Raw genomic sequence first — 25,190 nt, forward strand, 5'->3', positions numbered from 1 at the left:
AAACATGTGCTATTGAGATTTTAAATATCAATTTTATCGAACAGATTTTCTTGAAATTTTATGAAATTTTTATGAAATTTTATTATTCTGTCTTTATTTTCATTTCGCGCTTGAAAAGATTGTCATGACGCGAATGTTTTACCTATTGGTTTACAAAAATCACAGAGCTTTCTGAACTATCGTAAAAATGTGTTTATTTGAGAATCATAGCTTTTTGTTATTTTTTTATTTTTCGACGAGATTGGTTTTGATGTTTGGTTATATACACCGTGGTAGTGGATACGCGCAGACCACGCGGATTTGATTTGGTTACAGTTTGACTTTTCAACTCGAGTTCTGTTGTTGATTTAAGTCGACTATACTCTGGCTATTTTTATTTTTGTTGATTTCAAGTAATTGAGAATATGTATATTTTTTTGATTCTTTCTTCTTATTGATTTTAGTTCTTTTCTAATTATTATTATTCATATTGGAATTAATAATTTTCTCACTTTTACATTAAAATTAATTATTTTTCTATATTTGCTTTCATTTAATAGCAAAAATAATCTCAAAAAAAAGTGATATATTATTGTTTCCATATTTTGTTCACTTATAGTAATCGCATTCCTCTATACAATGCTTTTTCTAAGCATTCCTTAAACTTTTCATCGATCATTGTCGATCGTTTCTCTCAATCATTGTTCACTTTTTTCCATGTTCGCCTTACTCTTTTATCCTAATTTCTGTTTGTCTGTTCAGATGGGATCTACGAATGTGCGATATAAATTTTTCATTTTCGACGTCATGAAAATTCGAAGGCATCCGTGTTATCCCGCTGGCAGCGCTGAAAATTCAATTCTATCGAGTTCCGATCGATCGTGGTCTCCGGCCGGAGGTTACATTTGAAATTCCTCAACGCACGTCGTCATCTACTCTCCTAAATATTTTCACGTTTGTTTCAATTCTGTCCAGAAGTTTATCCATTATTTCTTTACCACTTAATAATTTCATTATGACTCTTCGTTTTGCACGAAAATAATATCTTTATATTTCTTTAAGATCCTATTTTTTATTTTACTCGACGTAGCTTTTGCCATTTTATCATACGATTATTGGTTTGGAACCAATCTTACCATGTTTCAGGATTTGTTTGACCCAATAATTCCAAGGATACTCAACGATTCAAATGGGAAGCACATACTCGGTAATCGTACTCCAGAGATACAAGAAACCATGGCTCTCGATGGTTTTACTGCTCTCGTGTGTCACGGTTAATTTTCCAACCGGTGATTTGTTTTTCCAATTGACATTTCCCACCGGCACCCATTGTTTGTTCGATTTTCTTTCTTTATATATTAAATACTCCCTTTTGTTGGAACACTGTTCTTAAGGAAATTGCATTGAAAAAGTTATTACCTAGTAATTCAGCATTCTGAATTATCACTTTTTAAATCATTCGTATCTTTTATCTCTTGTTACGTACAATTTATTCAGTAACTTTTATACCGGATATTTTAAAGTATAGACTACGAATACACAAGTCCATATCGAAAATTAAATTGTTAAATTGCTATACTGTAATTTCAAAGACTGGCGAAACATCGTCAACTTTATAACAAACTTTTATGTTTCTCTGATTTCATTTATAAGTCGTATTAAGCTAACATCCCTTTCACACTGAATATATGTATTAACCTTATAACATTTTTATTTCAAATTTACATTTTTAAATATAATATAATTCGTTAGAATTAATAAGTACTCTACTACTGAAACAATATAGGGAACTAAATTCAATAAAGTTTCCCTTTCATAAATTACTCTTAAACTTCATTAGTTTCGTGTGTCCCCAATAAATCATTTTATGATCCTTAAAAAGATCGGAATCGCTTAAAACGCACGCCATTTTGCCTTCGTCCTAACCATCTACAATTTCAAAAACCGATTGCACTGGCAGACGCGTTTTCGTACACCTAAATCGGAAGTTCCTATTTTCAAGACATATCTTGTTTTTTTTTCTTTTACTAATTACACACCGTTCAGAATTATCATCGCGACACTACACAGATGAGTTTAGTTTCCTCTGTACAATGTTAGAGACCATGATTTCCCATGGAACATGAATTTCTTTCGTTCGTATATCATGGACATCACAACAAACAAATGTACTTAATATCGACTCGATCTAACCATCCAAGCTTTTGAGTATTTCGTTCTTGCTTCTTCAATCACATTTAAACCCTAAGAGAATTTCTTCGCTAACTTCTCTTTTTCTCACTCTCCACGTGATCTCAGTCTAGTCGAAGAAGCGTCTGTTCCGCAACACGAGTTCTTGCTCTGCGCCTGTCACTCCACGGAGACAGTACTGGGACGACTTCTTTCCTTACCACGAAACAGAACAGATTTCACGAGGCTCTATTCGGACGTCTAACCACGAGACAATTCGGATCGATCCAGCTGAAAACAGCAAATACACATCGAGGACAAGATGTTCAGACTTTTTGACTTGTCCCAAATGATCTAAGTCGCAATCGTTCGCAGCCGCTGATTCTACGTTAACATGCATGATCATCGAACGTACAGTGACGATAACGTTTACTTAAATCAATTCGGAGGGAAGTTCTTCTTAGAAATTAGATCTTTAATTCGTCACGGTTAAACTGGTCGAGTATTTTGATTTCCTCGAGCAACATGGTAACGCGACGAACAACAGGTCCACTGAGTAGCCAGTTATTGGAAAATCGAAAGTAGTTAGTTATCTACCAGCTTACGAAATAATCTACGATCGGTTTCGTTCGCGAAACCAAGAAGATCGATCGGCTATTAACGTGACAGGGGTCTTTTGACGATGAATGATCGATCACGGTCGGTCCAAGTTCGTTTCGAGGGTTTCGCGATCGGCTTGGCGATCGACATTACCCCGAGATCACAGGAAGCTCTCGTTTGGAGCGCTCGTGGCGATATCGATCGCCTCGATACCCTGATTGTTGAGACGCTCAGCGTCGTCCATCTCGCCGGCCTTGATCTCGCAATTGTTAATAGGATCGCCGTATTGGCTCTGATAAAACTCCTCCCTCATCATATGGTTCAAGTTACTGCAGCGGAAGTACAGGATCTCGCGGAATGGCTTCCTGAAGTCTCTGTTCAAGGTCGCGTAGATGATAGGATTCAATAGGCTGTTGCAATAACCGAGCCAGAGGAACAGGCTGGATAAAAATGCTGGAATGGCGTCTGGATCCTTGAGGAATGGCCTGACTAGGGCTAGCACGAAAAATGGTAGCCAGCAGACGATGAAGGCGCTCATTATAATTCCCAACGTGGTACTGGCTTTCCTCTCTTTCGCCAAGTGGAACCTCAGTTTCTTCTGATGAGGCGAATTCGTCACGCTACAGGTACTGTTCAGGTGGTTTCTCACAATCGTCGACTTGGTCGACACCATCGGTGGCGTAGTCGTCGTGGATGAGGAGAGGACGGGCTTCTCGATCTTCTGCAGCATTGGACATTGGGACTCGTTGCTCTTCCGTGGACCACCGGCGAAACATCGTACCGCGTGGCCGCTACACTGTAACAGAAAGTTGGAGATTTCATGAATTTTACGAATTCTTTTCCTTTTCCTATAACATGTATTATTTAATGTCACATATATTAATGAGTTATTAGCGACATAAGAGGTAAGGTTCACAGTTTGTTATACAGTTTAACGTGCTTTAGATATTGTAATATCTTTTATATTGATTCCTTGTTCTTTAATGTGGGTCTTATGTTAAGATCTGCAAGTATTTCCAGCAGTATAACAAGTTAGGATAATGTGTTCTACTGTCAGATGTATTGTACATAGGTCGCATGATGGGTGTTCTTCTCTTTTTCACTTTTGTTTTGTCGTTTGTCAAACATCTTCGATATTCTGTTATTTTAATAATAGACGGCAGTTTTGTGTAGCTGTATTTATCCAACGAGTTCGCGGTTCTTTGAAAGTTTAGCTTCTCCACTGGAACTTTTGAACACGATCTTTTTACGGTGCACGATAGTCGTGCGCGGTCGGATGGATAGCTCGTTGGTATGCGGGGTTCGTGTGTGGTTTGAAGTTCTGTGAGCTTGGAATTTTGAATGAAACGAGTGGGTGAAGAATGGCGCTTTTACCTTCTGAAGACTGAATTGATATCGCCGTTTAAAGGTTTAGTGAACAAGTGGCTCTGTATTATGTTTTACAATATAATGTAGTAAACACCAAATGGGCAATATAATGATGATATATCGCGGGATTTAATATTTAAAGGAATATACATATTATGCGGAATTCTTATTTGAGAATAATTTTATAATCTGCTTAAAGTAAAACTTTTGGATATATCCATATTACGAAAACGAACAAGATTTATTAATTGGGTTGTAGCTGAACAAATCTCATTAATATAATACGATTATTAAAATATAGTAAATTGCTATGAATTTATGTTATACGTTGAGATATAATTAAATAACTGTTTTTAACTACATGTCAGAGTTACAATATTTATTTTATAAAGTACTTGTTTATGAAATCATTCGACATTTCAATGCGTAAAAAGTTGTGATTTTTCCATGGCTTTAATATACGTAACTCTTTGAAGGGAAACTACGAAAAAAAAGAGAGAAAAGAAAAAAGAAGAAAAGAAAAGAAACTCTTCTTTTCGGAAAATCAAACGTTACAATTAATAAAAAAGAGAAGAGTCAAATATCATAATAGACAAAAATTACAGTTAAATTTTCTTCCTCGAAATCAAATGCAATCAGTGTTAGCATATAAAAAATACATATGTATAATTGATAGTGAACATATGTGTCGCAATTCGTGAACGTATTCATGAATCACTCGCCACAGAGTATATTCTCAGATTGAACTCGCAATCTGTGGACATGATAACAATGCGACTGCGGTTCTCGATCCTTCCGGTAGAACAAATCTCCCGTGTATACTGTAGCAACTAGATACTGATAAACAGTTATCATAGTAGGTAAGTACGAAACTTCGTGTTTTGAAGCCCGCTGTAACGTTTCTTAAATTGCAAGTAACTCCCCAACGGAAATTGTACACCGAGTTCATTTAAGTGAAATAGAAGGAAATATTAGGTTGTCCCAAAAATTTCTTTTGCATTATGAGGAAATAATAAATGCACAACATTTTTTGTTTTTTATTATTTTATTGAATTATATATGATAAATTTTTTTCTATTGGAACAAATTCAATATTTCAATAAAATAAAATAAAACAAAAAATGTCGTGCATCTATTATTTCTTTATAAGATGAAAGAAACTTTTGGGACAATACGTACATACATATGCATTTATAAATAGATTCTCTTTGTCTCGGAATTTTTCTGATCCGGATTCAGATTACGTAGTAAAGTATATAAATTGATGTTAGCAAATTCATTTTTTTAATTAGTAGCACTACGAACTAATTTTCTGCTTTTACGTATCAAATATTTTATTGCATTTTTATAAAGTATTTTTCCTTTTCCCCTAAAGTATTTTGTAATTTTATTTTAATATTTAATGCTTTTTAATACTATCTTAACTATAATACACGAGGACAATAGAAAATTAGAAAGAAAAAATCTACGAAATTATTTTTTATGCATTTTGTTAAGATCTAACCATTCTATGTCATAGCATGAATTTAAATTAAATCTAAATGGCAATGTCCCTGCAAAAATTACAGAACGTATACAGTACTTACGTCACACATATGACAACGTAATACCTAAATATATATTAAATAATTTAATTAAGTTATATGTAATACTAATCTATTGAATAAATATATAGTTTTAATGAATTAATATGTACTGAACCTTTTATCTAGTTCTAATACGTATGATATCTCCAAAACATTTATGATGTTTGCTTGAATGCATTCAATATGCTCTATTTTATATGAATATTCTGCAATTTCGTATAATTATAATCCTTGCTGTAATTCTTCTATCTTTTAGAAACTCTTCTCTACAACGTATTACCATAAATCTCTCCTTAATATTATAGCTTATTACAGAAGAATCAATAATAAAGTATCTAAATTTTCATTCAGATAATTTGATTCAATGCAAATATACAATTTATCTCTAAATTATTTCATTGAATATTATTTATTATTAATTACACCCACTTATAATATTTTATTAACAAACATTTATATATATTATTACTACATATGATTCACCTGATGAATCATTATCGATATTTCGACATGGCTTATGATTTAATAATATCCGAATCTTTGATTATTTAAGCATAACGTTGAACTAACCCTCTTCCTTATCAAATATGCATAGACGCGAAGCCCTTAGGGTCTGATCTGCGTTTTGGCTTCGCCATCAATTTCGATGTTCGCGTCAGGGTAATCGGATTGCGTGCGACTTCGACGGGAAGTCGGTGCATCGTTCGATACAGTAAATTGTGCTCGACATTAAGATAATTAGAAGCTCTTTAGTCAAACGACAATAGGTAACGTGCTACTTAAGGTAATTAATAGATCACATGCATAGTAAATGAAGCAAATAACAAAAACGAAGGTAACGAAAGTTTTATTGAGTATTTGATGATATTACTAGCGACATAAATATTTAGTAATTTGAATAATTATTGTGTAGTAGACATAATGATAGTGTAAATTGATATTCGCATAAGAATAAATTAAGAGAATAAGTTAAGCTAATAAGCATTTAGAAATTTGCTAATCAACCAATTCTAGACGACATGTAATATATACTTATATGATAGAACTGTAGCAATTATAGCGTTACTATCGCCATTTACCATTTTTTAATTTCGTTTCTTTCACGTTTTTCTTATTTTGATTCTTCCAAACCAAACACGACAAATAATGAGCATAGCTTAAAACTCGCGTAGAATATCTCTGCGTTTAACGATTCGACTAGTTCGACTTTTTGGTTGGTTTCAGATCGGTTCATTGACCCGAAAATCTAACTAGTTGAATCGTGATCCGCACGAACAGCTAGGACTATATGCCGCTTTGCCTAGGATAAGCAGATTAATCCATCGAAACTCCAATGAGCCTGATTGCAAGGATATTTTACTGTCCACTTGACAATTATCGAACGAAAATCCGTAAATGATTAGTAGATTTGCCGCTTGTTAACCGATTTACCATTTCGTCGTAGCTATTTTAAACGAATTACATTTGTTTGCAAAGCAAATTTTAAAATAGTGATGAAAATATTGATCAATAATTAAGGCTGAAGAAAATTTGATTACTTCCATCTTTTATAATGATAACATTTTCCTTATAGGAGAAAGAAATTCGTTTACGATATAAAGTCATTAGTCTAATGATTAGATATATCTATACAATTTCATATTTTTATAAATGTAACTAACAGAATGGATTTTACATATACAGAGGTTTGTTTTGTCCACTAAATATCATATTGGGCATTTTAGCCTGGATATTTTATATTATCTTTACATATTATGTGCATTGTATGTATTGTTACGCTTTTCACTTTGCTCTAAGTGCATAAAGATCGGCAGTTAATTTATTACTTTTATCTTATTAGATGAAAACATTTTCTTTATCAAGAAAAGGAAATTGTGTCTATTATGTAAAATATATGATTAAAGTGAATTCGGTAAAGAGGCGAGGGACGATTGAATCAAACGCATTTAGATTACGTACTTATTCCGAATAATTCGTTTGAAAAAAGCGCATTATCATAGATTGCATAGAGGAACTCTGTGAGATTTACGACTACAACGTACGCTTGAAATGACCATTGAATATTAATGAGATTATCAGAGTAAGCTAGGTTTTACATATACGAACATGGTTTCCGATATTAACTTTTAGTAGAATTACCTCGACATAAATTGAACGCATAACAAACAAGGTATAACTTTAGGACGATAATCATAGTGAAATTGGAGAAGAAATAAAAGGGTGAAAAGGTATTTTTTTTTTAGGAAGAATATTTTATTTTCGCCGGTAGTTTTAGTATCAATCGTTTTTTACTTTTACAAGCGAATATTTAAATTCTTAATAGCCTATGTAGGAAATCATTAACTATATGTATGTAACATGTAATTTGTTATTATGTCAACACATAACATGTCTTGGGGTTTACTTTAAATGATGTATACTTAAATTTATGACTCTTTTAAAGGAAGGAAAAGGGGAAAAATGAAAGTATGAAGTTTCTATGGAAGAAAAGATAGTAGGATAGGAGGTTGCAAGGCTAGCAAGATGGAGCTTGAAGCCCAGGATCTACTAGCGGTTTCATTAGTAAAGCTTCCCAGTACTGTGACAGTGGAGGCGGAGATGCAGGTCAGAGGATGTACAGTGGTTTAAAAAATGGATTTCCTAATGTTCGTTAAATAATTTTACGCTGACGAATGTTATATTAACAAAAATTATATCCATTAATAGTCTATATTTACATATATAAAAATAACAAATTCAACGACTACTATTAATAATGCGTTATAAAATAATAACATGGTAAGCATAAAGATGAAAAACGTTTGAAAATTCCGTATCATTATAAAATCCTTCTATAGCGACGATACTATCACAGACGCATTATCCAGAAATGACAAGCAGCCACGACCAACGCTGATTGACATTTAAATTCTTTATTGAATTGCTTTATGGTCACTTTTGCCAACAACAACGCGTATAATTAACCGAACGACCGTCACAAAACGCACAAAACTGATTCTCTTGAGTGCCACAAATGATAATAATCTTTGCCCGTAAAATAAGTTCATTTGTGGTATATTCACGTGAACTCATAAGTATCGATGAAAATGGGAGTTGGTGGCGAATAAATTGTTTGAAAAAATTGTCGGCATGCCAAAGAACTGAAATACAGGTGAACTTAACCCACGCCGTCAGGAATGTAGATGACATCCAGGATAACTGAGAGAAGTGAGAAAAGCCGTGGGTGGTTTGAGACCACGAGCTGAAGCCGGAACTAGTGGTACAGACAGAAATCCGCTGGGTCGCGAGCTTAGTTATCCGCCACGAGAATTACCTTCTGCTCGTCTGATTATTTTTATCGCTTCTCCGGTCTTTTTTCACGGCCCAATTTTAAGACAGATTATAATCTGGTGGGTGTTTAAATCCAGGCCACCCGCAGACCAGCTCGGTCCTCTCTTCATGCGAATTAGACTTGCCACTATGAGATGCGATTGCACGAATAACAGAAACGTACCCATAACTTATGACTTTTCTTTTTTCTCTCTTGGCCCCTTTGAAAGATGCTGTTTTTAATGTGACGGCTAGATTGCGAATGATTATGCATCAGCGGGAAGTTTCAAGATGCAAAACTGTACAGAATATACATAATATGTAAAAATATGTAGAGTATTCCAGTATTTTAAACTCTGTCAGAATATTCTACAGGTACAAGTGTGAAAAATTTGTTATTTAAATAGTAGAAGCTTTATATTTTACTTTGCAAAATTGATTGATTTTATGCCATTAACGAACCAATTTAATGAAACAATACAACTTTTGTTGAAGTGTTAATTACATGTTCTAGCTGTTCCATGCAAAAACGGATCTATTAATTAATCAGATTGATCTGAAGATAAATTAATCGATTAATCTTGAACTTTGTTAGGGGAAACAAACTCATAAATTAATGAAACAGTAAACATGAAGCTTCGTAATATAGTTACGGTACTTTGTTTCCTTGATAAATGAATTTCATAATTAGTTACGTCCGAATTATTCTAAAAAAATTACACAACATATCGAATCTGGTACGAAGCATGGCAAAAGCGAAGAATATGATTAATTACTGGGAAGTCTGCTTGAACACTCAATTTGTTTTGTTAAAATAGTTTAATTGTTAAATTGTATTTTTTGTAGAGATATTGAATTACTATATGACTGAGAAGAGATGTACGCAAACAAGCCGTTAAATATTTCAATGATTCCTCGCTCTGATTCTCGTGAATATTGTGACGAAATGGTACATCGTCCAACTGTTTTATCGCGTTATCTCGCAAAATTCATGTTTACCGCCAGTTTCATAATCTTCTTAAAGTCACTTGGAAGTTTTAAACGGAACTTCAACAGAAAAGTCGAAGTCGTTGGCAGATAAAAGGGTTGTCATTATGAAACCGGCTGCAATCTTGTTTAGAAGTGGAAGCGGGGCGCAAAGGGATTGTTAGTTGACTATTTAACACAGGCAGAAGTTTCTGTAAACGATCGACGCTCGACGTTATACTCGTAGCATACACACATCGTGTAACTCAAAACAAATTCAACTTCGCGAACTTTCGTTTGCGTTCGTTTAATTTATAATGCGTTCATAGTGATTGCAAAAGATATTGGCACATATTCTTATTTTCCCTTAAAGTACTTTTTTCATCAGGTTTTTCATTTCGTTTTTACCGTATCAAATTTTTATATTCATTTAAAAGTACTACTATATGATACGAAATTTAACATACCTGAACATAATTAATTATTATGTATATACTAATATTTGGTATGCCAATATCGTTTGTAGCCACTGTACTTGCGTTTACTCTACAAAGTGATTGATGGAAACTGTAATTGCAGATCTCTAATCAATCAAACGTGTTTACCGTGTTAAAAATCTATCGTGAATAATTTTGAAGAGTAAGTAACAATATCTATTAATATTTGTTAATATTAACAACGTACTCATGAAATTTAGAAATTATTATCTAGCGACTGTATAAGAGACAATAATTATTTTTCTCGTGTCAAGTTTATCCCTTTGCACCGGATGAAAAGCTCTAAAGGGAAGCGACTCTTCGACAAATCATCTAACGATCGACTAGTGAATTTGTGATTGGTAGATTGATATTAAGGGTTGTCTTACCGCTCTCATATTATCCTGCGTATCGCCACGAGGGTTCGATCGTATCTACAACAAACGTTTTACTTTCAGACTTATAGTCATGATAAAATATGGGACGTTGTGCTACAAGATGCGAATTCGCAGCGACAGATGAAACGTAAATTCGTCGCGTACAAATTCGTGACAATTCTCGCGTGGCTTATTAACAGTTAAAACTTATTAAAATTTCAAATTTAAGTAATAAAAGGTTATTGGAAAGTAAAATAACGATTACGCGATTATTATGAAATGAAAATTTTCAAGCACAAAAATTTAATCGTAAAATAAATATTAGAAAGATGTACAAAAAGTCTTGAAAATAGAAAACGAGAGAAGTTGGAAAAAATGTCACGAATTTAAGTGAATTCAAATTTTATTTCATGCTTCGATGGCGAAAATTACGGAACGAAAAAAGAAAAAAAACGTTTATGAAATAAAAGTTTCGGAACGCAAAAATTCAGTCGTAAAATAAAAATGAAAAAGATATAGGTTTGACAATAAAAAATCGAGAAAAATGGGATAAAAAAGTGTCACGAATTTGAATGAATTATTCGAACTTTATATCACGCTTGCCTGTAATGGAACGATCAAGAAATAAGCATGCTTCGCTATATAGGCTCGGATGATCGATGCGTAAGCCACTAATCTCACAGCGGATAATCTCGAAAGCTTGCGTAAATTAAATTGAGAACCCAATACGAAAGTAGGACAGGCCCATTGTACTACGTGCACGGCTGTCGTTTTCGAAATCGTTCGAATAAACGTTGTTTCTTATTTTCTCTGTAAAAATAACAGAAACATCGCGAAATAAATGTGATTCTTTTCTTATCGCGGAATTTATGTCTCACTGAAAACATCCATTCGATAACAGGAAATGATGCTGCGTTTCTGAGAAACGATCAATTGTGCCGTGGGTGTTCAGTACTGAGTTCTTGAAAGTTGACTGTTTTTCGCTATAATTTAACTTTGTGCTACTTTTAGTGAAGTCTCTGGTGAATTTTGACTATCCCAACGTTTAGGACCGATTATATAATCTTCATTGATTCAACCAATAGGATTTGATTATCTTAAACAGACTGTTATTCTATTTACGAATAGCTGAAAACAATGTACAGAGTGTATTAAAGTGGATATTTAATGCGATTGAATATTTTCGTAACTAACTGTATTTCAACAAAATTTAATTACCAGTAGAATTCATTTGGTGTATTCAACATAAATGACATCTTCGATTATATATAGTTTTAAATATGTTCAAACTGGCAATAAACCTAAACTTATTATATAGGTAATGTTAATCTAATTTAAATCTAATTTGAACTATACTTGTAACTTTCATCTTTCTTCCAGCATATTTTCCACTATTCCAGCCACATTTACGTGAAACTAAAAAGAGGAAGAAAGATTACTACCTTTTCTAAATTTAAAAGAGAAGTACCTCACACGAACAAGAAAAAGAAAAAAAAAACATGAATATAAAAAAGAAGGAAGGTCAATCTAACACCATATATAGAATTTCCGTGACGGTCAACGAGTTTCGTAGGAAGTGCTCATAAAAGAGAGCTCTTACGTTACACGTGAAACCCATTTGCCATTGAAAATCATCTGGTCGAAATCTTGGCGCGGATTGTTCGAAAGTACTTCCCTTAAGACCGACATTACTAACGGAGTAGAAATACTGAGGGATGATATCGAATCATGTTTTTGATCTGACGACCTCATTATCCCATGAATCCTCTCGAGAAATTGAATTCACGGGCATAACGTGTAACTCGTGTTTCGTGCAAGAACTTGTGGCTGGACTGCTGCAAGATTTCAACTGGAAATCCTCTTGAGACAACGCATCGTGTCGACGTTGTGAATCGTGACGGATAACGCGAGGAGGCTGACTTGAATTTCGATAGAGATTCATCGCGCCTCGGGATTTTCGAACATGTTGTAGCTTCGAATTGCGAAAGAATCGACCGTGAAATTTCTGGATAAAACGTATTACAGTCGATTTGTGGATAGAAGTGTGCATCGTACCAGCGGTATTCTAGCGAAATCGTAAATTTATCTTTTCAGGAAATTTGAATTTATTAAGAAATAAATTTATTTATTAAAAATTTGAGTTTTTAATCAATTCAAAACAAATGTAAAAACTCGATGAATTTAAAAATTTGCATTTGAGTTTATTGAAGTCAGGAAAAGATAATTATTCTGTATTTTTATGCTATATCTGTAATAATTAAATAGCTATTCTATACTATTGTGTTATAAATTAAACTTTCCTGGAGGCAACTATCTTACGTAAAAGTCCGTAGAAAATTCTTCTCGAAGCATTAAATAATGCACGGACTATTAACCTTAGCAGTTTAACTTGGAACAGCAAAGGTCACTACGGCATTAAAACCGTGTAAAAAAAACAGCGCAAGAACGAGAAACTGCGTTACATTTTTTACGTGAGTGGTTGTGCATTGTACATTCATCGTATCTTGGTCTGGCCTTCGTTTCTCCTTTTACGTTTATACGGGCCAAAGCTCGACCATACGAACCGTGCAATCTTTTTTCCACGCTCGGTATTCGTTTTCAGCCAAATTACTCGGCCGCGTCACGTTCCTTGCTATTAAAATTGGATTATGCGGCGGAGATTCTTACACGAAACGCCAACGTCGTTATTCCACGTAATTGTGCTCTTGAAGCGTTTTTGTCAAAATTGAATAGTAGAACAATAGCGTTGTTGTTCTCCGCGAAATTGATGTAAATCGGTGTTTTCCGCGATCGTGCCGATGCATCGAGTCCCGCTTATGCTGATTACGTGGAGATCTTCTGTCCTTATTTGTATATCGCACTGAAAGACTGATCAAGTTATTCAGATTTAACTCTCTCGCTAACGTGCGCAACAATGTGTTAAGGAATATTATTTAATGTAAGAAAAACACATGATAACATCTTCGAAATAACAAAATATAGTATATAAAGTATAATTGAATTTTTTCTTAATTATAATATATATGATTAGCAGGTGTCAACTTTACATAACATTCTTCTATCCTTAGTTAAATTTTATTGTTACTGTTATTGTTGTTTTATTATCAAATACAGTCTTCATTGTTTTATTTAACATTTGATGGATAGTAGTTAGGATCCGTTCGTAGTCCCAATGTTTCTACGAGATAAATTCTTTATCTGTAAAAATTGTGTCTGTCAGTGGCGGCTGGAGCCAATGTTACTATCAATGAATCATTTAGCGAATGCTGACTATGACCAACGATAGGGGCGAAAGGGTTATATATCTCCGAAATAAATTTGACCCGTTTTTTGTTTCACCGCTTCGAGCAAGCCTGTTCTCCGACGTAAAACAGAAAATACCGCCGAACCCGCATGGTAAAATGGAATAATGCTTCATCGGAGCTTGGACAACCGAAGTAACTGCACGCCAAAACGAGCTTAATCCCATCGATGCATTATTCATCCAGTGAATTTTCGAAAAAAAAAAATGAACTGTTTGCTTAGTTTCAAAATAGTAACTGTTGTTTCATATCTGAAAATTATGGAGTTCATATTTTAGGAGTTTATATTCTATTTTTTTTGAAGTCAGTTATTACCAGAAAATCGTAGAATATTTTATGATGAAATAATGACCAATATACATATACAAAAAAGAGACTAATAAAAATGTATAATTCTTATTCTTCATTTAACGTTCATTATTGTTCACATGTTTGCAATTTTCAAAATTCAGTATGACAAATTTGCAAAATTTAATATCGCACTATTTCTTACTACCTAAATTCTTTATTTTTCTGCTTCTAACAAAATGCAATTGCTCTCTTATTATACTGATGTAATTTAAATTTCCCACACTCCATATCAATGATCTCTACATGAAAGCAAAATCTTATATTATTATGAGATTAGAAATAAATAAAAATTCAGTGCATTAATTTGATCTAATACAGGAAACCATTCATCAAGAAGGAAAACAGTTACACGTATCTTTAAGAGATTGGTACGTGCTGTTACCAGAAATTCAACTCCTTAAACACAACGCGTGTGCTACAGACAATACACTGTACAAACAATTATCTGGCCGCAGAATACATCGTTTAATCTTGACTCGTAATCATTAAGCGTGTAATTAACAGAAGCTTTTCGGTAGCTCGGCTGCTTCCTGGCAACAACAAAGGTAATTCGAGAGGCAAAAGGCGACAATCCACGAAATGAGGGCCAAAACAAGATACTAACGCGGCACTGTTTGCTCGTTGTACGCTATACAGATTGTAGTCATGTAATTAAGATACAAGTCGAAATGGAAGTTAGGTTCAGTTTTATTGATGGAAAGACAGATTTTTATGAATTTCATTTCTTTTTATAACGATAATGATCTATTGGAACAATGTGACTTTATTATCGATTATTTTATATTTAAAACAGAACCTTCCTTTGTCAAATATAATTTTATTTTGTAAAATTATGGTATTTTTTGTAACATTTGTATCTAAATTTTCTTTTACCCATTACTGTATATAGATTCTGTGCATTTTTGTATTTTCAAATTTCCCATAAATGTATAAAGGTATTAATTACTACGGTAATAAGATTTAGTCGCATTTTGTTCGACTATTTTTCTTGATTTCTTATGACAGAATAATTCATGTTCATAAATGATACTATTCTACATTTAGCAATAATGTATTTCATATTCGAAAAATATTGGTTTTAATCTCCAAAATGTAGCGTAACGTAAAAGGATATCGAAAAATCAAGCGATGAATGCTGATTTAAACTTTATGTATAAAAACGATAATAAAGAGCTGTTATATTAAACTTTTACCAACAGTGACTTTATCATTTAAAATGTTATTTAACATAAAGCTAACAAAATACATGAAGGTATCTAAAGTCACAAATATACAGTACACAAATATTTTTTGACTATTTTATTCAACATTTTATCAAATGTTCAAACAAACATTCAACCATTTTATCTAATTAGATTACATTATCGTATACAGAAGTTTTTTACGTATTCTGTTTTTATTATTTTTGAAGCTGCGCTGATTCCATTTCCGTACTTTCGTGAGCCTAATTACATGAAGTAGATGATTAAGTTTGACAGGTGGCACCGCAGTATTACGAACCTTCATTGAATTTTATGCCACAGTAATGAGCTCTTTTAATAATTTTATTACTGCAAAATAGATATCTAATTAATAAAAAAACTTTTCCCTATTTAATCCAAAATAATATGACGAATGTATCATTTGAATCATTTAAACGAACAATTTTTAACAGTTTTTAGCGAACAAATGATCTATTCTGTAAACTATTTCTATAAATTCCAAGGTTATAAAAATATGAGAGTAATTGAAAAATATTTCTATTTCTCCAACTACAACGAAGATATTCTTATTAGACTGTGAACATTTTTTGAGGATGAAAAATTTATTTTTAAATATCCTAATCTCATCGAAGAAAAATACCGCAATATAGCGTATACTCGCAGTGATAGGTACATTTACCCCATACTATCCAGGTATGAATCTAGTGATTGTTCTGATTTGTTTTCTATTAAATAGAAAAAGGAATTTCCATTTTTCAATATAGGGGAGAAACCAAAAGACAAAGTGCAAAGGGTTATCGCAGATCGGCATACCACGTTCAGGCATCGATTGCCACGTTTCAAACGATACTGGTAGTCGGTTAAAAGGTTAACAGGCGAGACATTCGGCGTTCGGTTGACCGGGTACGTGGTTGCCATGAAAAGAAACGTTTCGATCAATGAAAAATACTCGGTCGTGCATGTGTACGGAACTCGCGGTGAACCTTCTAATGGATATCCTGCCCTCCATGAATTGCAAGGATTGATCAATAAAGAGCGATCACCTCGAACGAGCGTCCTTCTTCGCCTCGCGTTCGTTGTGTCGGTCTACGAGCGTAGTTACATCTACGATTGGCTTCCATGCAGAAATTTCCTTAGAGAATACAGGAATTCACGCGATGCCGCGGGAGAAATTCTAGCCGCGATAGCTATATAATTTTAATCGGTCGATAATGAACGGTAATTGTTGCTATTTCAAGAGGTTCGGTTACATAATTAATAACAGGGTCGAACAGGCAAGTTAATTGCGTTCAATTAATTACTTTAATAATTATGTTCACTTAATTATTTTTGGAATAAAATTGAGGAGATTCTTTGGCAAAGGGTAATGTCAAAGAGAATGATATTTCATGCTACCTTTTTGGAGGATGATGAAATCAGAAAGAGCAGTGGAGGTTTAAGATATAAGTGGAAATTGAAATTTGAATTAAAAGGGTATTCTATATATTTTTGGAGATATAAGAAATTATAAAACAGTGGGCATATATAAAAATAATGTGAGAAATAAATGTCCTTCGTATTTTAAAGCGATGTTAAATTACGTAACATTTTACGAAGAAACTCTAAAATATGCGCAAGCAGTAACTCGAGTAATCGCAGTTCAGAGGCTGCGTTCGATACAAGTTTGTAGAATTTCGAAACCTTTCGAGGGTAAATTCTACGGTTGAATTATCCGAACGGGATAATTCATTTGCATAAATAAATAAATACTTTTGAAATGGAAATATCTCATTTCCAATATTTTATGGCATTTCAATTTACCTATTCGATATTAAATTTCAAAAGCGCATGTATAAGAGATTCGAAAATAGATTCAAAATGCTCTTTGGATAGTTATCGTTATGATGAATGTGCATTCCTATGCATATTAAAACATCAGGTAACAGTTATGTATAAAGCTTTCTACGTGAATTAGTTTTTAATTCCTATCGCCGTTAATCTTCAGAACGAAACCTTCGTTTCGCACGATTGCACACCGAATATATTCGTAAAATGTCCAATTTCATATAACAGCCTGGTTGACAAGTTTGAAGGAGGGTGAACAAATAATTTTATTCATAATACATCTAGACTGTGACGTGTAAAATGACGTGCTAAAATAGAATCTATCATTTATTTCGTTTCATTTTTAATTCTTGACTCTTCCATAAAAATTGGTTCTAGTTCTTAAAAGTCAATATACGAGAAATATATCTATTTTGAATTTTTGGAAATTTATTACTCTTTATGACTATTTATATTAATTGTTCTATGATATACTTTTGTGTTTTATATTTTCCAAATTTTCATATTCCATTAATATTCCATCTATTTGATTTTACGCTATACTATTACTGACAACGTCAATTATCATTTGCCATAATAGTTTATATCGACACCTATTGCCAATTAGCGTCTCTCAACAAATTTCACAACATGCCACACTCTCGATGACAGTATTCTTCCAGGAAGGCGGTTTTTTTTTTATCAAAAACCAATTGAACAATCGAGGATTGTTTGCTGGAGCATGATTAATCATTGTTAGTCCTTCTTATAAAACGGCATATAAATTTATGTAAACTAAAAACACTTTTCATTCATAGAAAAAATTAATCAATTATGAAAATGTAAAAGAAAATATGTGTTTGCGGTGCAGGACTTGCTTTCATATTGACTTCTTCTCTTGCCTTGCTCTTATAATAATAAAAGGAAACGCAGCCAGCGGGTTAATCGCGATTGTGCAACGCGACTTCTGGACAAGATTTATAGTTGCTAGTGATTTAACGTGTTCGAGAATTGGAAAATCAAGTTAAGAGGATCCTCTTATTAGCCGCACATTTTATACATCTTGTGTACGGAAATATACTTATGATATATGGATTACATCGCGTTTTGTATTAATACAGATTACCATAGCTTTTACTTTCTCCTTGTTCAGTGAAAAATGTTGATCTCGTGAATCTTGTAAAATATATATCTTGTAATAGTTATTTGATTATATCAATTTCTATTTTAATATAAAATATTATTTCGGATAATACTTTTCTGTATGATTTTTTAATAGATGTGAGTTTTATGGCCGGTTTACAAAGCGGAAGGAAAAAACTTGTATCTTATAATATCCTTTATCATATAAATTGCTGTTTTGAAACAAGTGTAATACCTTAGTTGAATATCTTCTCTTTTGGACATATAAGTTTTATAATTTGTTAACAGATTGGCTGAAACATTCTATTCTATTCATTCTAGTCTTGTTACTACACGAATTCATATTTAGAGTAGTATTTTTTATTTTCTTCGTTGAACATGAGTTTACTTTACAAAATTCCTGCTGTTTATATTAAAGCATACTTAAAATATGTAATCCTTACCGCGACAACGCCCAATCTAAGGAAACGGCGCTTTCTTCAGCATGGTTCGCTTACGTAATAACTCTTCCCTAATGTTTTAGGGAGGAATTTCAAGTGCCGTCGTGAAAGCACTATAAACTGCAGTCCGTTCTATAAATAATCTTTTTATTAGCGAAAGAAGCAGCGAGGGAGGAAGTTTTGAGTTACGCGAACCACTGCGGCAAACAGCGCTGGGGGAACAAAATACCTCGGTCAGATAACGATCCTTTCGTAACGATGTGAAATATACGAAAATATGGAACTCCGTGAACGATACAGGACTCCAGCGGCCATTGGTGTATCTCAACAATGTATTGTCCTTCTGAGGCCAAGTCAGAATCGCGTCCTACACAAGTTTACTTTCGTTCATAGATATTGGGATGCTTCTAGGTTTCGCACAAAGCGTGATACGAGAATCAAAGGAGATGTAAGTGATTTTGTCCTCACATCGAGTAAGTTGTATTTAAAAATTAGAAGTTAAAGAGTTAGCGGGTAAAGTGTCTATGAAAATTAAATTATACATATTTATCGTTTAAAATATAGCAGAGTTAAATTTTTTAATAATTTCAGAGTTTCAGAATTAAACGTTTGAATTAATTTTTAATGAATCGAAAACTAAACAAATGATTAATTTATAATCATAAACTTTTAATGAATTTGATTTCCTAGATCATGAGCTATCGAAAGTAGAGAAAACAATTTTATTTTGACTCCAATAATCGTTTGGCAATCGACGCTTTGTGAGAAAAGATGGTATAAAATATGACGCAATGTATTCTAAAAATATCTTAGCGATTAGAAAATGCATTTATTTTAGATACAAATTAAGTTAAGATAGTTTTAAATATACACTGCCGATTATAAAAATATTAGAATACATATCGATATTTAATACAAATTGAATGCTTTTCATTGTTTTTGTTTTCTAATTATTTTATTATAAATTTATTATTTTACTTACGTCATACGTGTATGTGTTGTAAAAATACTGAATGACATAAAATTTATTAGAATTTTCCAATAGATATAATTAAGTACTACGCTTATGGTTATGTAACAGTGTATGTTAAGTCCGTCTCATCCTCGACAACAATCCATTTTGACACAAGATACATATGTAATATGTATGTATAGAAAGAAGCTTTCAACGCCTCAGAAGGTCGCGCGAGTGGCGAGTGTCTGGTAGCTTTCGAAATTCTAACTATTTATCACGACCCCCGCCATGTCAAGGGATATAAGGTTACTGGAGATTTCTGCCTTCTCTTTTTTTTTTTTTTTTTTTGCTTTAAGCCACCTCGACGAATCGTGATATTTTGCGATTTCTACGTGAGATGCTGACCGATACTTTCTATCGGGAGAATAAATGCGATTTGCAGGGATTTTCCGCGTGTCCACTTCCGAGAAGATTTGTGGCGAGCGATATATGATGAATCGAGTACGAACGACTTCTGTTGAATTGCCTTGACTAACCTGGAGGAAGGATTTGAAGACAAATATAATTGGTTGAAGAAGTAGATAGAAGGAGTATATATGGGAAAGAATTAGGGGAGAAGTTGGATTATTATGTTTTGGTTGAGATAAGTTCATTTTTGGGGATATTGTATTAAAGAGGGTATATGTGCAAAAGTGACTGCTGGGTTTAGCGTATTTGTATATCGTATGTATATTTATTACAGCCATTTAGTTATAGCTTTATTGGGTTAGAAAGAAATAGTTATTAAGCGAATAAAAATTGAAATTTACTTCTTTTCGTTGATGCGATTGGAGATTGTTTGGATTGTTGAATTGAAAGCTGTGTTTCTTTTAAGAATTAAATGCCTGAATTAATTTTTAACGGATTGAAAAATAAATTACGAATGATAAAGTCATAGGGAATGTTCTAATATTGTTGCAACGAAAATTAAAGATTAATTTTAATTGAAAACGTTTGCACAGTTTATGGTGAAGGATACGAAGTTATAGTTGTGTATTGCTTACAAAATGAAATTGAAATTTATAATACATGATATTCAATAAAAAGCCACGTGGAAAAAACGTGGAAAAAGCCGAGTTTGTAAAACACTTGTAATAGCTTGAATTTTTTTTGCATTATTTAGTTAGTATTTAACGAGAGTACACGATGTGAATATGTTTCGTTATATCGTGTTTCGTGTTGCCATAAAGTTGGATTTTTATATTTTTGGTATGAGGAGTGTTTTTCAAGTAGAATAGGTCAACTACCAACCAAACCTTTAATATACTATTTTTGTATCAGAACAACATTGACGGGAATTTCTAAAAAATTCATATCAAATAAAATCGTCAGAAAAGTAGAAAAAAGCTAAGTGGCATGTACTACAGAATGCTAACATTATTCACAGATAATTGAACGAAAGATCCTTTAACAGATGGTATTTTGCTAAACGATATTTTTGTTGAAAATACCCTTCATAAACACGTATTACATTTTTTAATAGTATTAAATATTTTATTTTATTCTACTCTCGTTATTTCTTTAAATTTAAAAGACGATGTTTTTGAGAGAACAACGAACTGTAAGTAGAACAAGTCAACCATTTATGCGATTTCGACCTATCAATTCGCTTTAATGGAAATCAGTCGAAGAAACGAGATTAATATCGAACAAGAGTGAAAAAGGCTAAAAATAAAGGCAGAACAATAGGCATATAAGAAAGCACTATAAATATTCCAGGAGCAATAATCCTTTATCAGCTTTTTATCCGCTCAAGCGATAAGGAATTCAATTTATCAGCTGCAATTACATCTTTGCGCGTTCTAAGGCCAGCGATTCCGTGTTGAGATGTTTTCGAACATCCCGAAAGAAAGAACTCTAGACAATCGTAGTCTATAATTAAAAAAGCAAGGAGAGGAAGAAATATGAATTACGAACTCGATCAAGACAGTTCTCTGTTATAACCATCTTAGGGCCGAATACTTTTGACTTTTGTAAATATATTTGGGCTATATAAAACTCTTTTGTCAATCATCAACGATAGTTGTATATTTTTTTTCAATTTCGTTTTATAAAGGAAACACAACGCGGCAAAGTTAGAATTAATTTTATCGACGATAAACACATTTTTGGTTCAGTTGGTTAATAATTTAAAATCATAACATACTGTAATAGAATATTGAGCTTTAATTAAAACTCTAGTTAATTATTATTTCACAAGCTTCACAATTTTAGAAATTTTTATGAATTTTTTCACTCGATGATAATTTTCATACAAATTAAATTTCCCGTACGTCTTCTAAAAGTTTATGGAAAACAGGAATTCCTTCTTCAAGCTGGCTTATAATTCTTCGTTAAAATCCCAGACAAATTAAGATCTACGATAGGGGTTGCTTATTAACGATGACCGATTACACTCATTGATACAGCTATACACACATACCGGGTGAATTTATTTCCGCGAGTGTTGATCAGATAAGGAAGTAGCGTGTTGCCTTTACAAAAGACTCCCACATTAACGTAGTTTATCTAGTATAGGGGGTGGCGTCTAAATCAGATATTTTCCTATAGCGACCGGCAAAATCAGTTTAGGGGAAAGAATCACGCTAACTTTGTGCCTCAAGGTATTTTTTAATCCTAGCAAACAGCGAGTCTTCTCTTTTTTTTAATTAACTTTTTGAGAAAAGAAGGCTCGATTGTTGCTGCAATTTTTCCATAAAAACAATTAACGCTGGAACTATCGGAATAGTCAAAACAAATTTACAACTGTTTATGGTTATTTTTATAGATATACAACTCTTCGTATCATATGAATGTATACAATATGTCCTTATGAAATATCGCATCAATAGAATAAACTTCTAAAAAACTTCTTTCCTTCCTTTCCGCATTTTCTTCCTATCGTTTTATGTTTGATGTTTTGTTGTATTTTATTCTGCCCTGTCAAATATGTTCTATCAGGTCGATTTTTCTTTCTCACACTGTTACGTTATTTTGTTGCGTGAAACTATTAAGTTACAAGTAATGACATTTTCTTCTTTCATCTTCGAAGAGAATAAAAGTAATTTCATTTTGGTCTTTAATCGATCGGATGCTTTCCCTTTTATTTTTCTGCCACATTCTTAGTCTTATTATTTCAAGATTTTCAACGAAGCTATTCTCTTCGAAATAATCTTGGAAGTTGAAGTTTCTTCCTGGTAATCTTCAACATTTAATTCCAAGTTTATGAAAACTTTGGATATTTAAGTTGTATTAACCGTATATTCGAAGCAACTTGGAAGGAGGCAGAAGTTTAATATTATTAAATGTAACTAGAAGCTTGCTGCTAACATACAATTTTTATAAACGATATAGATAATTTCATTTATAGATAGCAAAAGCTCTTAAAAGAAAAGGAAGTTATATATATATATAATTATATCATAAATTTTGTTTTTAGGATGAAGTTATGTATTTGCATTTTTACGAATTGGATTGTAAAACCGAAGGTGAAAGATTATGCAACTTTGTTGGAAAGTGTTAGATATTTCAATAGGATTCTAGGTATATATCAAGAATATAATAAATATATCAACTTATAAGGTCAAAACGATATAACTTCGAAGATTACTCAATTTCAAAGCATCTAATTTCAGTATATAGTCCATAGTTTATGCAAGAAATCGATAATTAATCGATGCATAATTATCAAATAAAACTTAGGTTATAAATTAAAATTACCGTAAAATTAAAAAAACATATAATCCAATGATATATAATCCAATTGGGAGTTAATTTACTGGCTACGTAAAGCTTCCTCTACCAAATCCAGAATCTATGATTTATGACACTACTACGTACAATACTTACATATCTAATACAATAGAGCTTATCTGAACTAATGGGGAGACACAACTTTTCGGATAATTGAACAATCACTTTCTGATATGAAATTTCATTTATTCAAACACAGATTAAGATTAATCAATAGTTTCTTTAAATATTTATGTACCTTGTATCTTTCTGACTGCTAAGCCATATAAATCTTTCAACACAAATAACTACATAGAGTTACATTTCTTTTCTACTTCGAACCATCGAAGTACTTTTCGAATGTTTCGGCATGAGAAGGCACCTGTTCATTACCACTCTCGTTTACTGTTTCCATTTGTATACAATCGTAATTATTATCGTCTTTATCGCAACGAAATCATTTTATTACATCAGTATATTTAAGGCTTTTCTACCGTTGCCAGCAGCAGAGGGTCCTACGTGCTTTAGATAATTCTCCGTATCATGTTTTTGCTTCTTAATGTCTATGATTGTAGCTTTTCCAACACCATGTATTTTTACTAATTTCGTTGTACTTACACTTCCGAGTTTTCTAATTGTTACGCGGAGAGACGCGATCGCGAGAAAAGCGCGTCAGCGAGAGGCGTAAATTCTCGCTACGATTCGAATTAGGTTTCGGTTAAGATAACAGAGGTGGTTCAATGAGGTTAACACTGAATTAACAGAGATAACATAAAATGGTATATTTGACAATACATAAAATAATATAATGAACACGTCACAAATTATTTAACGATTATACAATTAATTTGATACAGTAATTCGACTCGACTTTACAATATTTCTTCATGTATTTGGTAGACTAAGCCACTTTAGTTTTATTTGTCAGAATCTCTCGACGTATAACGTTTGAATCGTCAATTCGTACTGATCGCCCTTCGATCTTTTATTTGTCTTCTCTGGGAGACGACCCCCACTACGCTCGGATCACGCCACCGTTCGTGCCTATGATCACGTATGCCACCTTCTTTGTGCGAGATAAAATAACGGTCACGTTAAACGAATCGACGTTTCTAGAACTCGCTCTGTTTGATGCTTGCCGCTACATCGTATATTTATCGGGCAGATGAGACGGCCCGTCTGCGACACTGTAGTGCCACGAGCGACGGTTAGGAATACGGCCTATGGTAACTTCGTGGCGTAACACTGATTATGTCATATTTTGTTTTCATAGAATATTATTAGTTTCGTACTAGATACTAATCATCAGAATTCACTCGATCAAATAAAGGAATTCATCGTATATGAACACTAATAAAATATGCACATATTTGAAACGGAAAGGAGCATTCGTTGCTGGGGAATATTATGTTTG

The 25,190-nt window shown here is 32.9% G+C and overlaps 1 protein-coding gene across 2 annotated transcripts; it reads right to left on the bottom strand.

Moving 5' to 3' along the window:
- Nucleotides 1-456: 456 nt before the first annotated feature.
- On the bottom strand, nt 457-10,882 carry LOC122568251 (5-hydroxytryptamine receptor 1-like). Of its 2 annotated transcripts, none has more exons than XM_043727796.1 (2): nt 10,843-10,882; nt 457-3,544 (listed from the first exon to the last, which is right to left on the bottom strand). In XM_043727796.1, exons 1-2 carry the CDS (start codon nt 10,849-10,851, stop codon nt 2,909-2,911), a joined length of 645 nt encoding a protein of 214 aa, XP_043583731.1. In that variant the 5' UTR covers nt 10,852-10,882; the 3' UTR covers nt 457-2,908. The 2 variants fall into 2 exon arrangements, with proteins under 2 accessions (XP_043583731.1, XP_043583733.1); XM_043727798.1 differs by lacking the exon at nt 10,843-10,882 and adding an exon at nt 9,196-9,245.
- Nucleotides 10,883-25,190: the final 14,308 nt, after the last annotated feature.

Source organism: Bombus pyrosoma, linkage group LG6, assembly GCF_014825855.1.
Source record: "Bombus pyrosoma isolate SC7728 linkage group LG6, ASM1482585v1, whole genome shotgun sequence".
In the NCBI taxonomy this organism is placed as follows: Eukaryota; Metazoa; Arthropoda; class Insecta; order Hymenoptera; family Apidae; genus Bombus; species Bombus pyrosoma.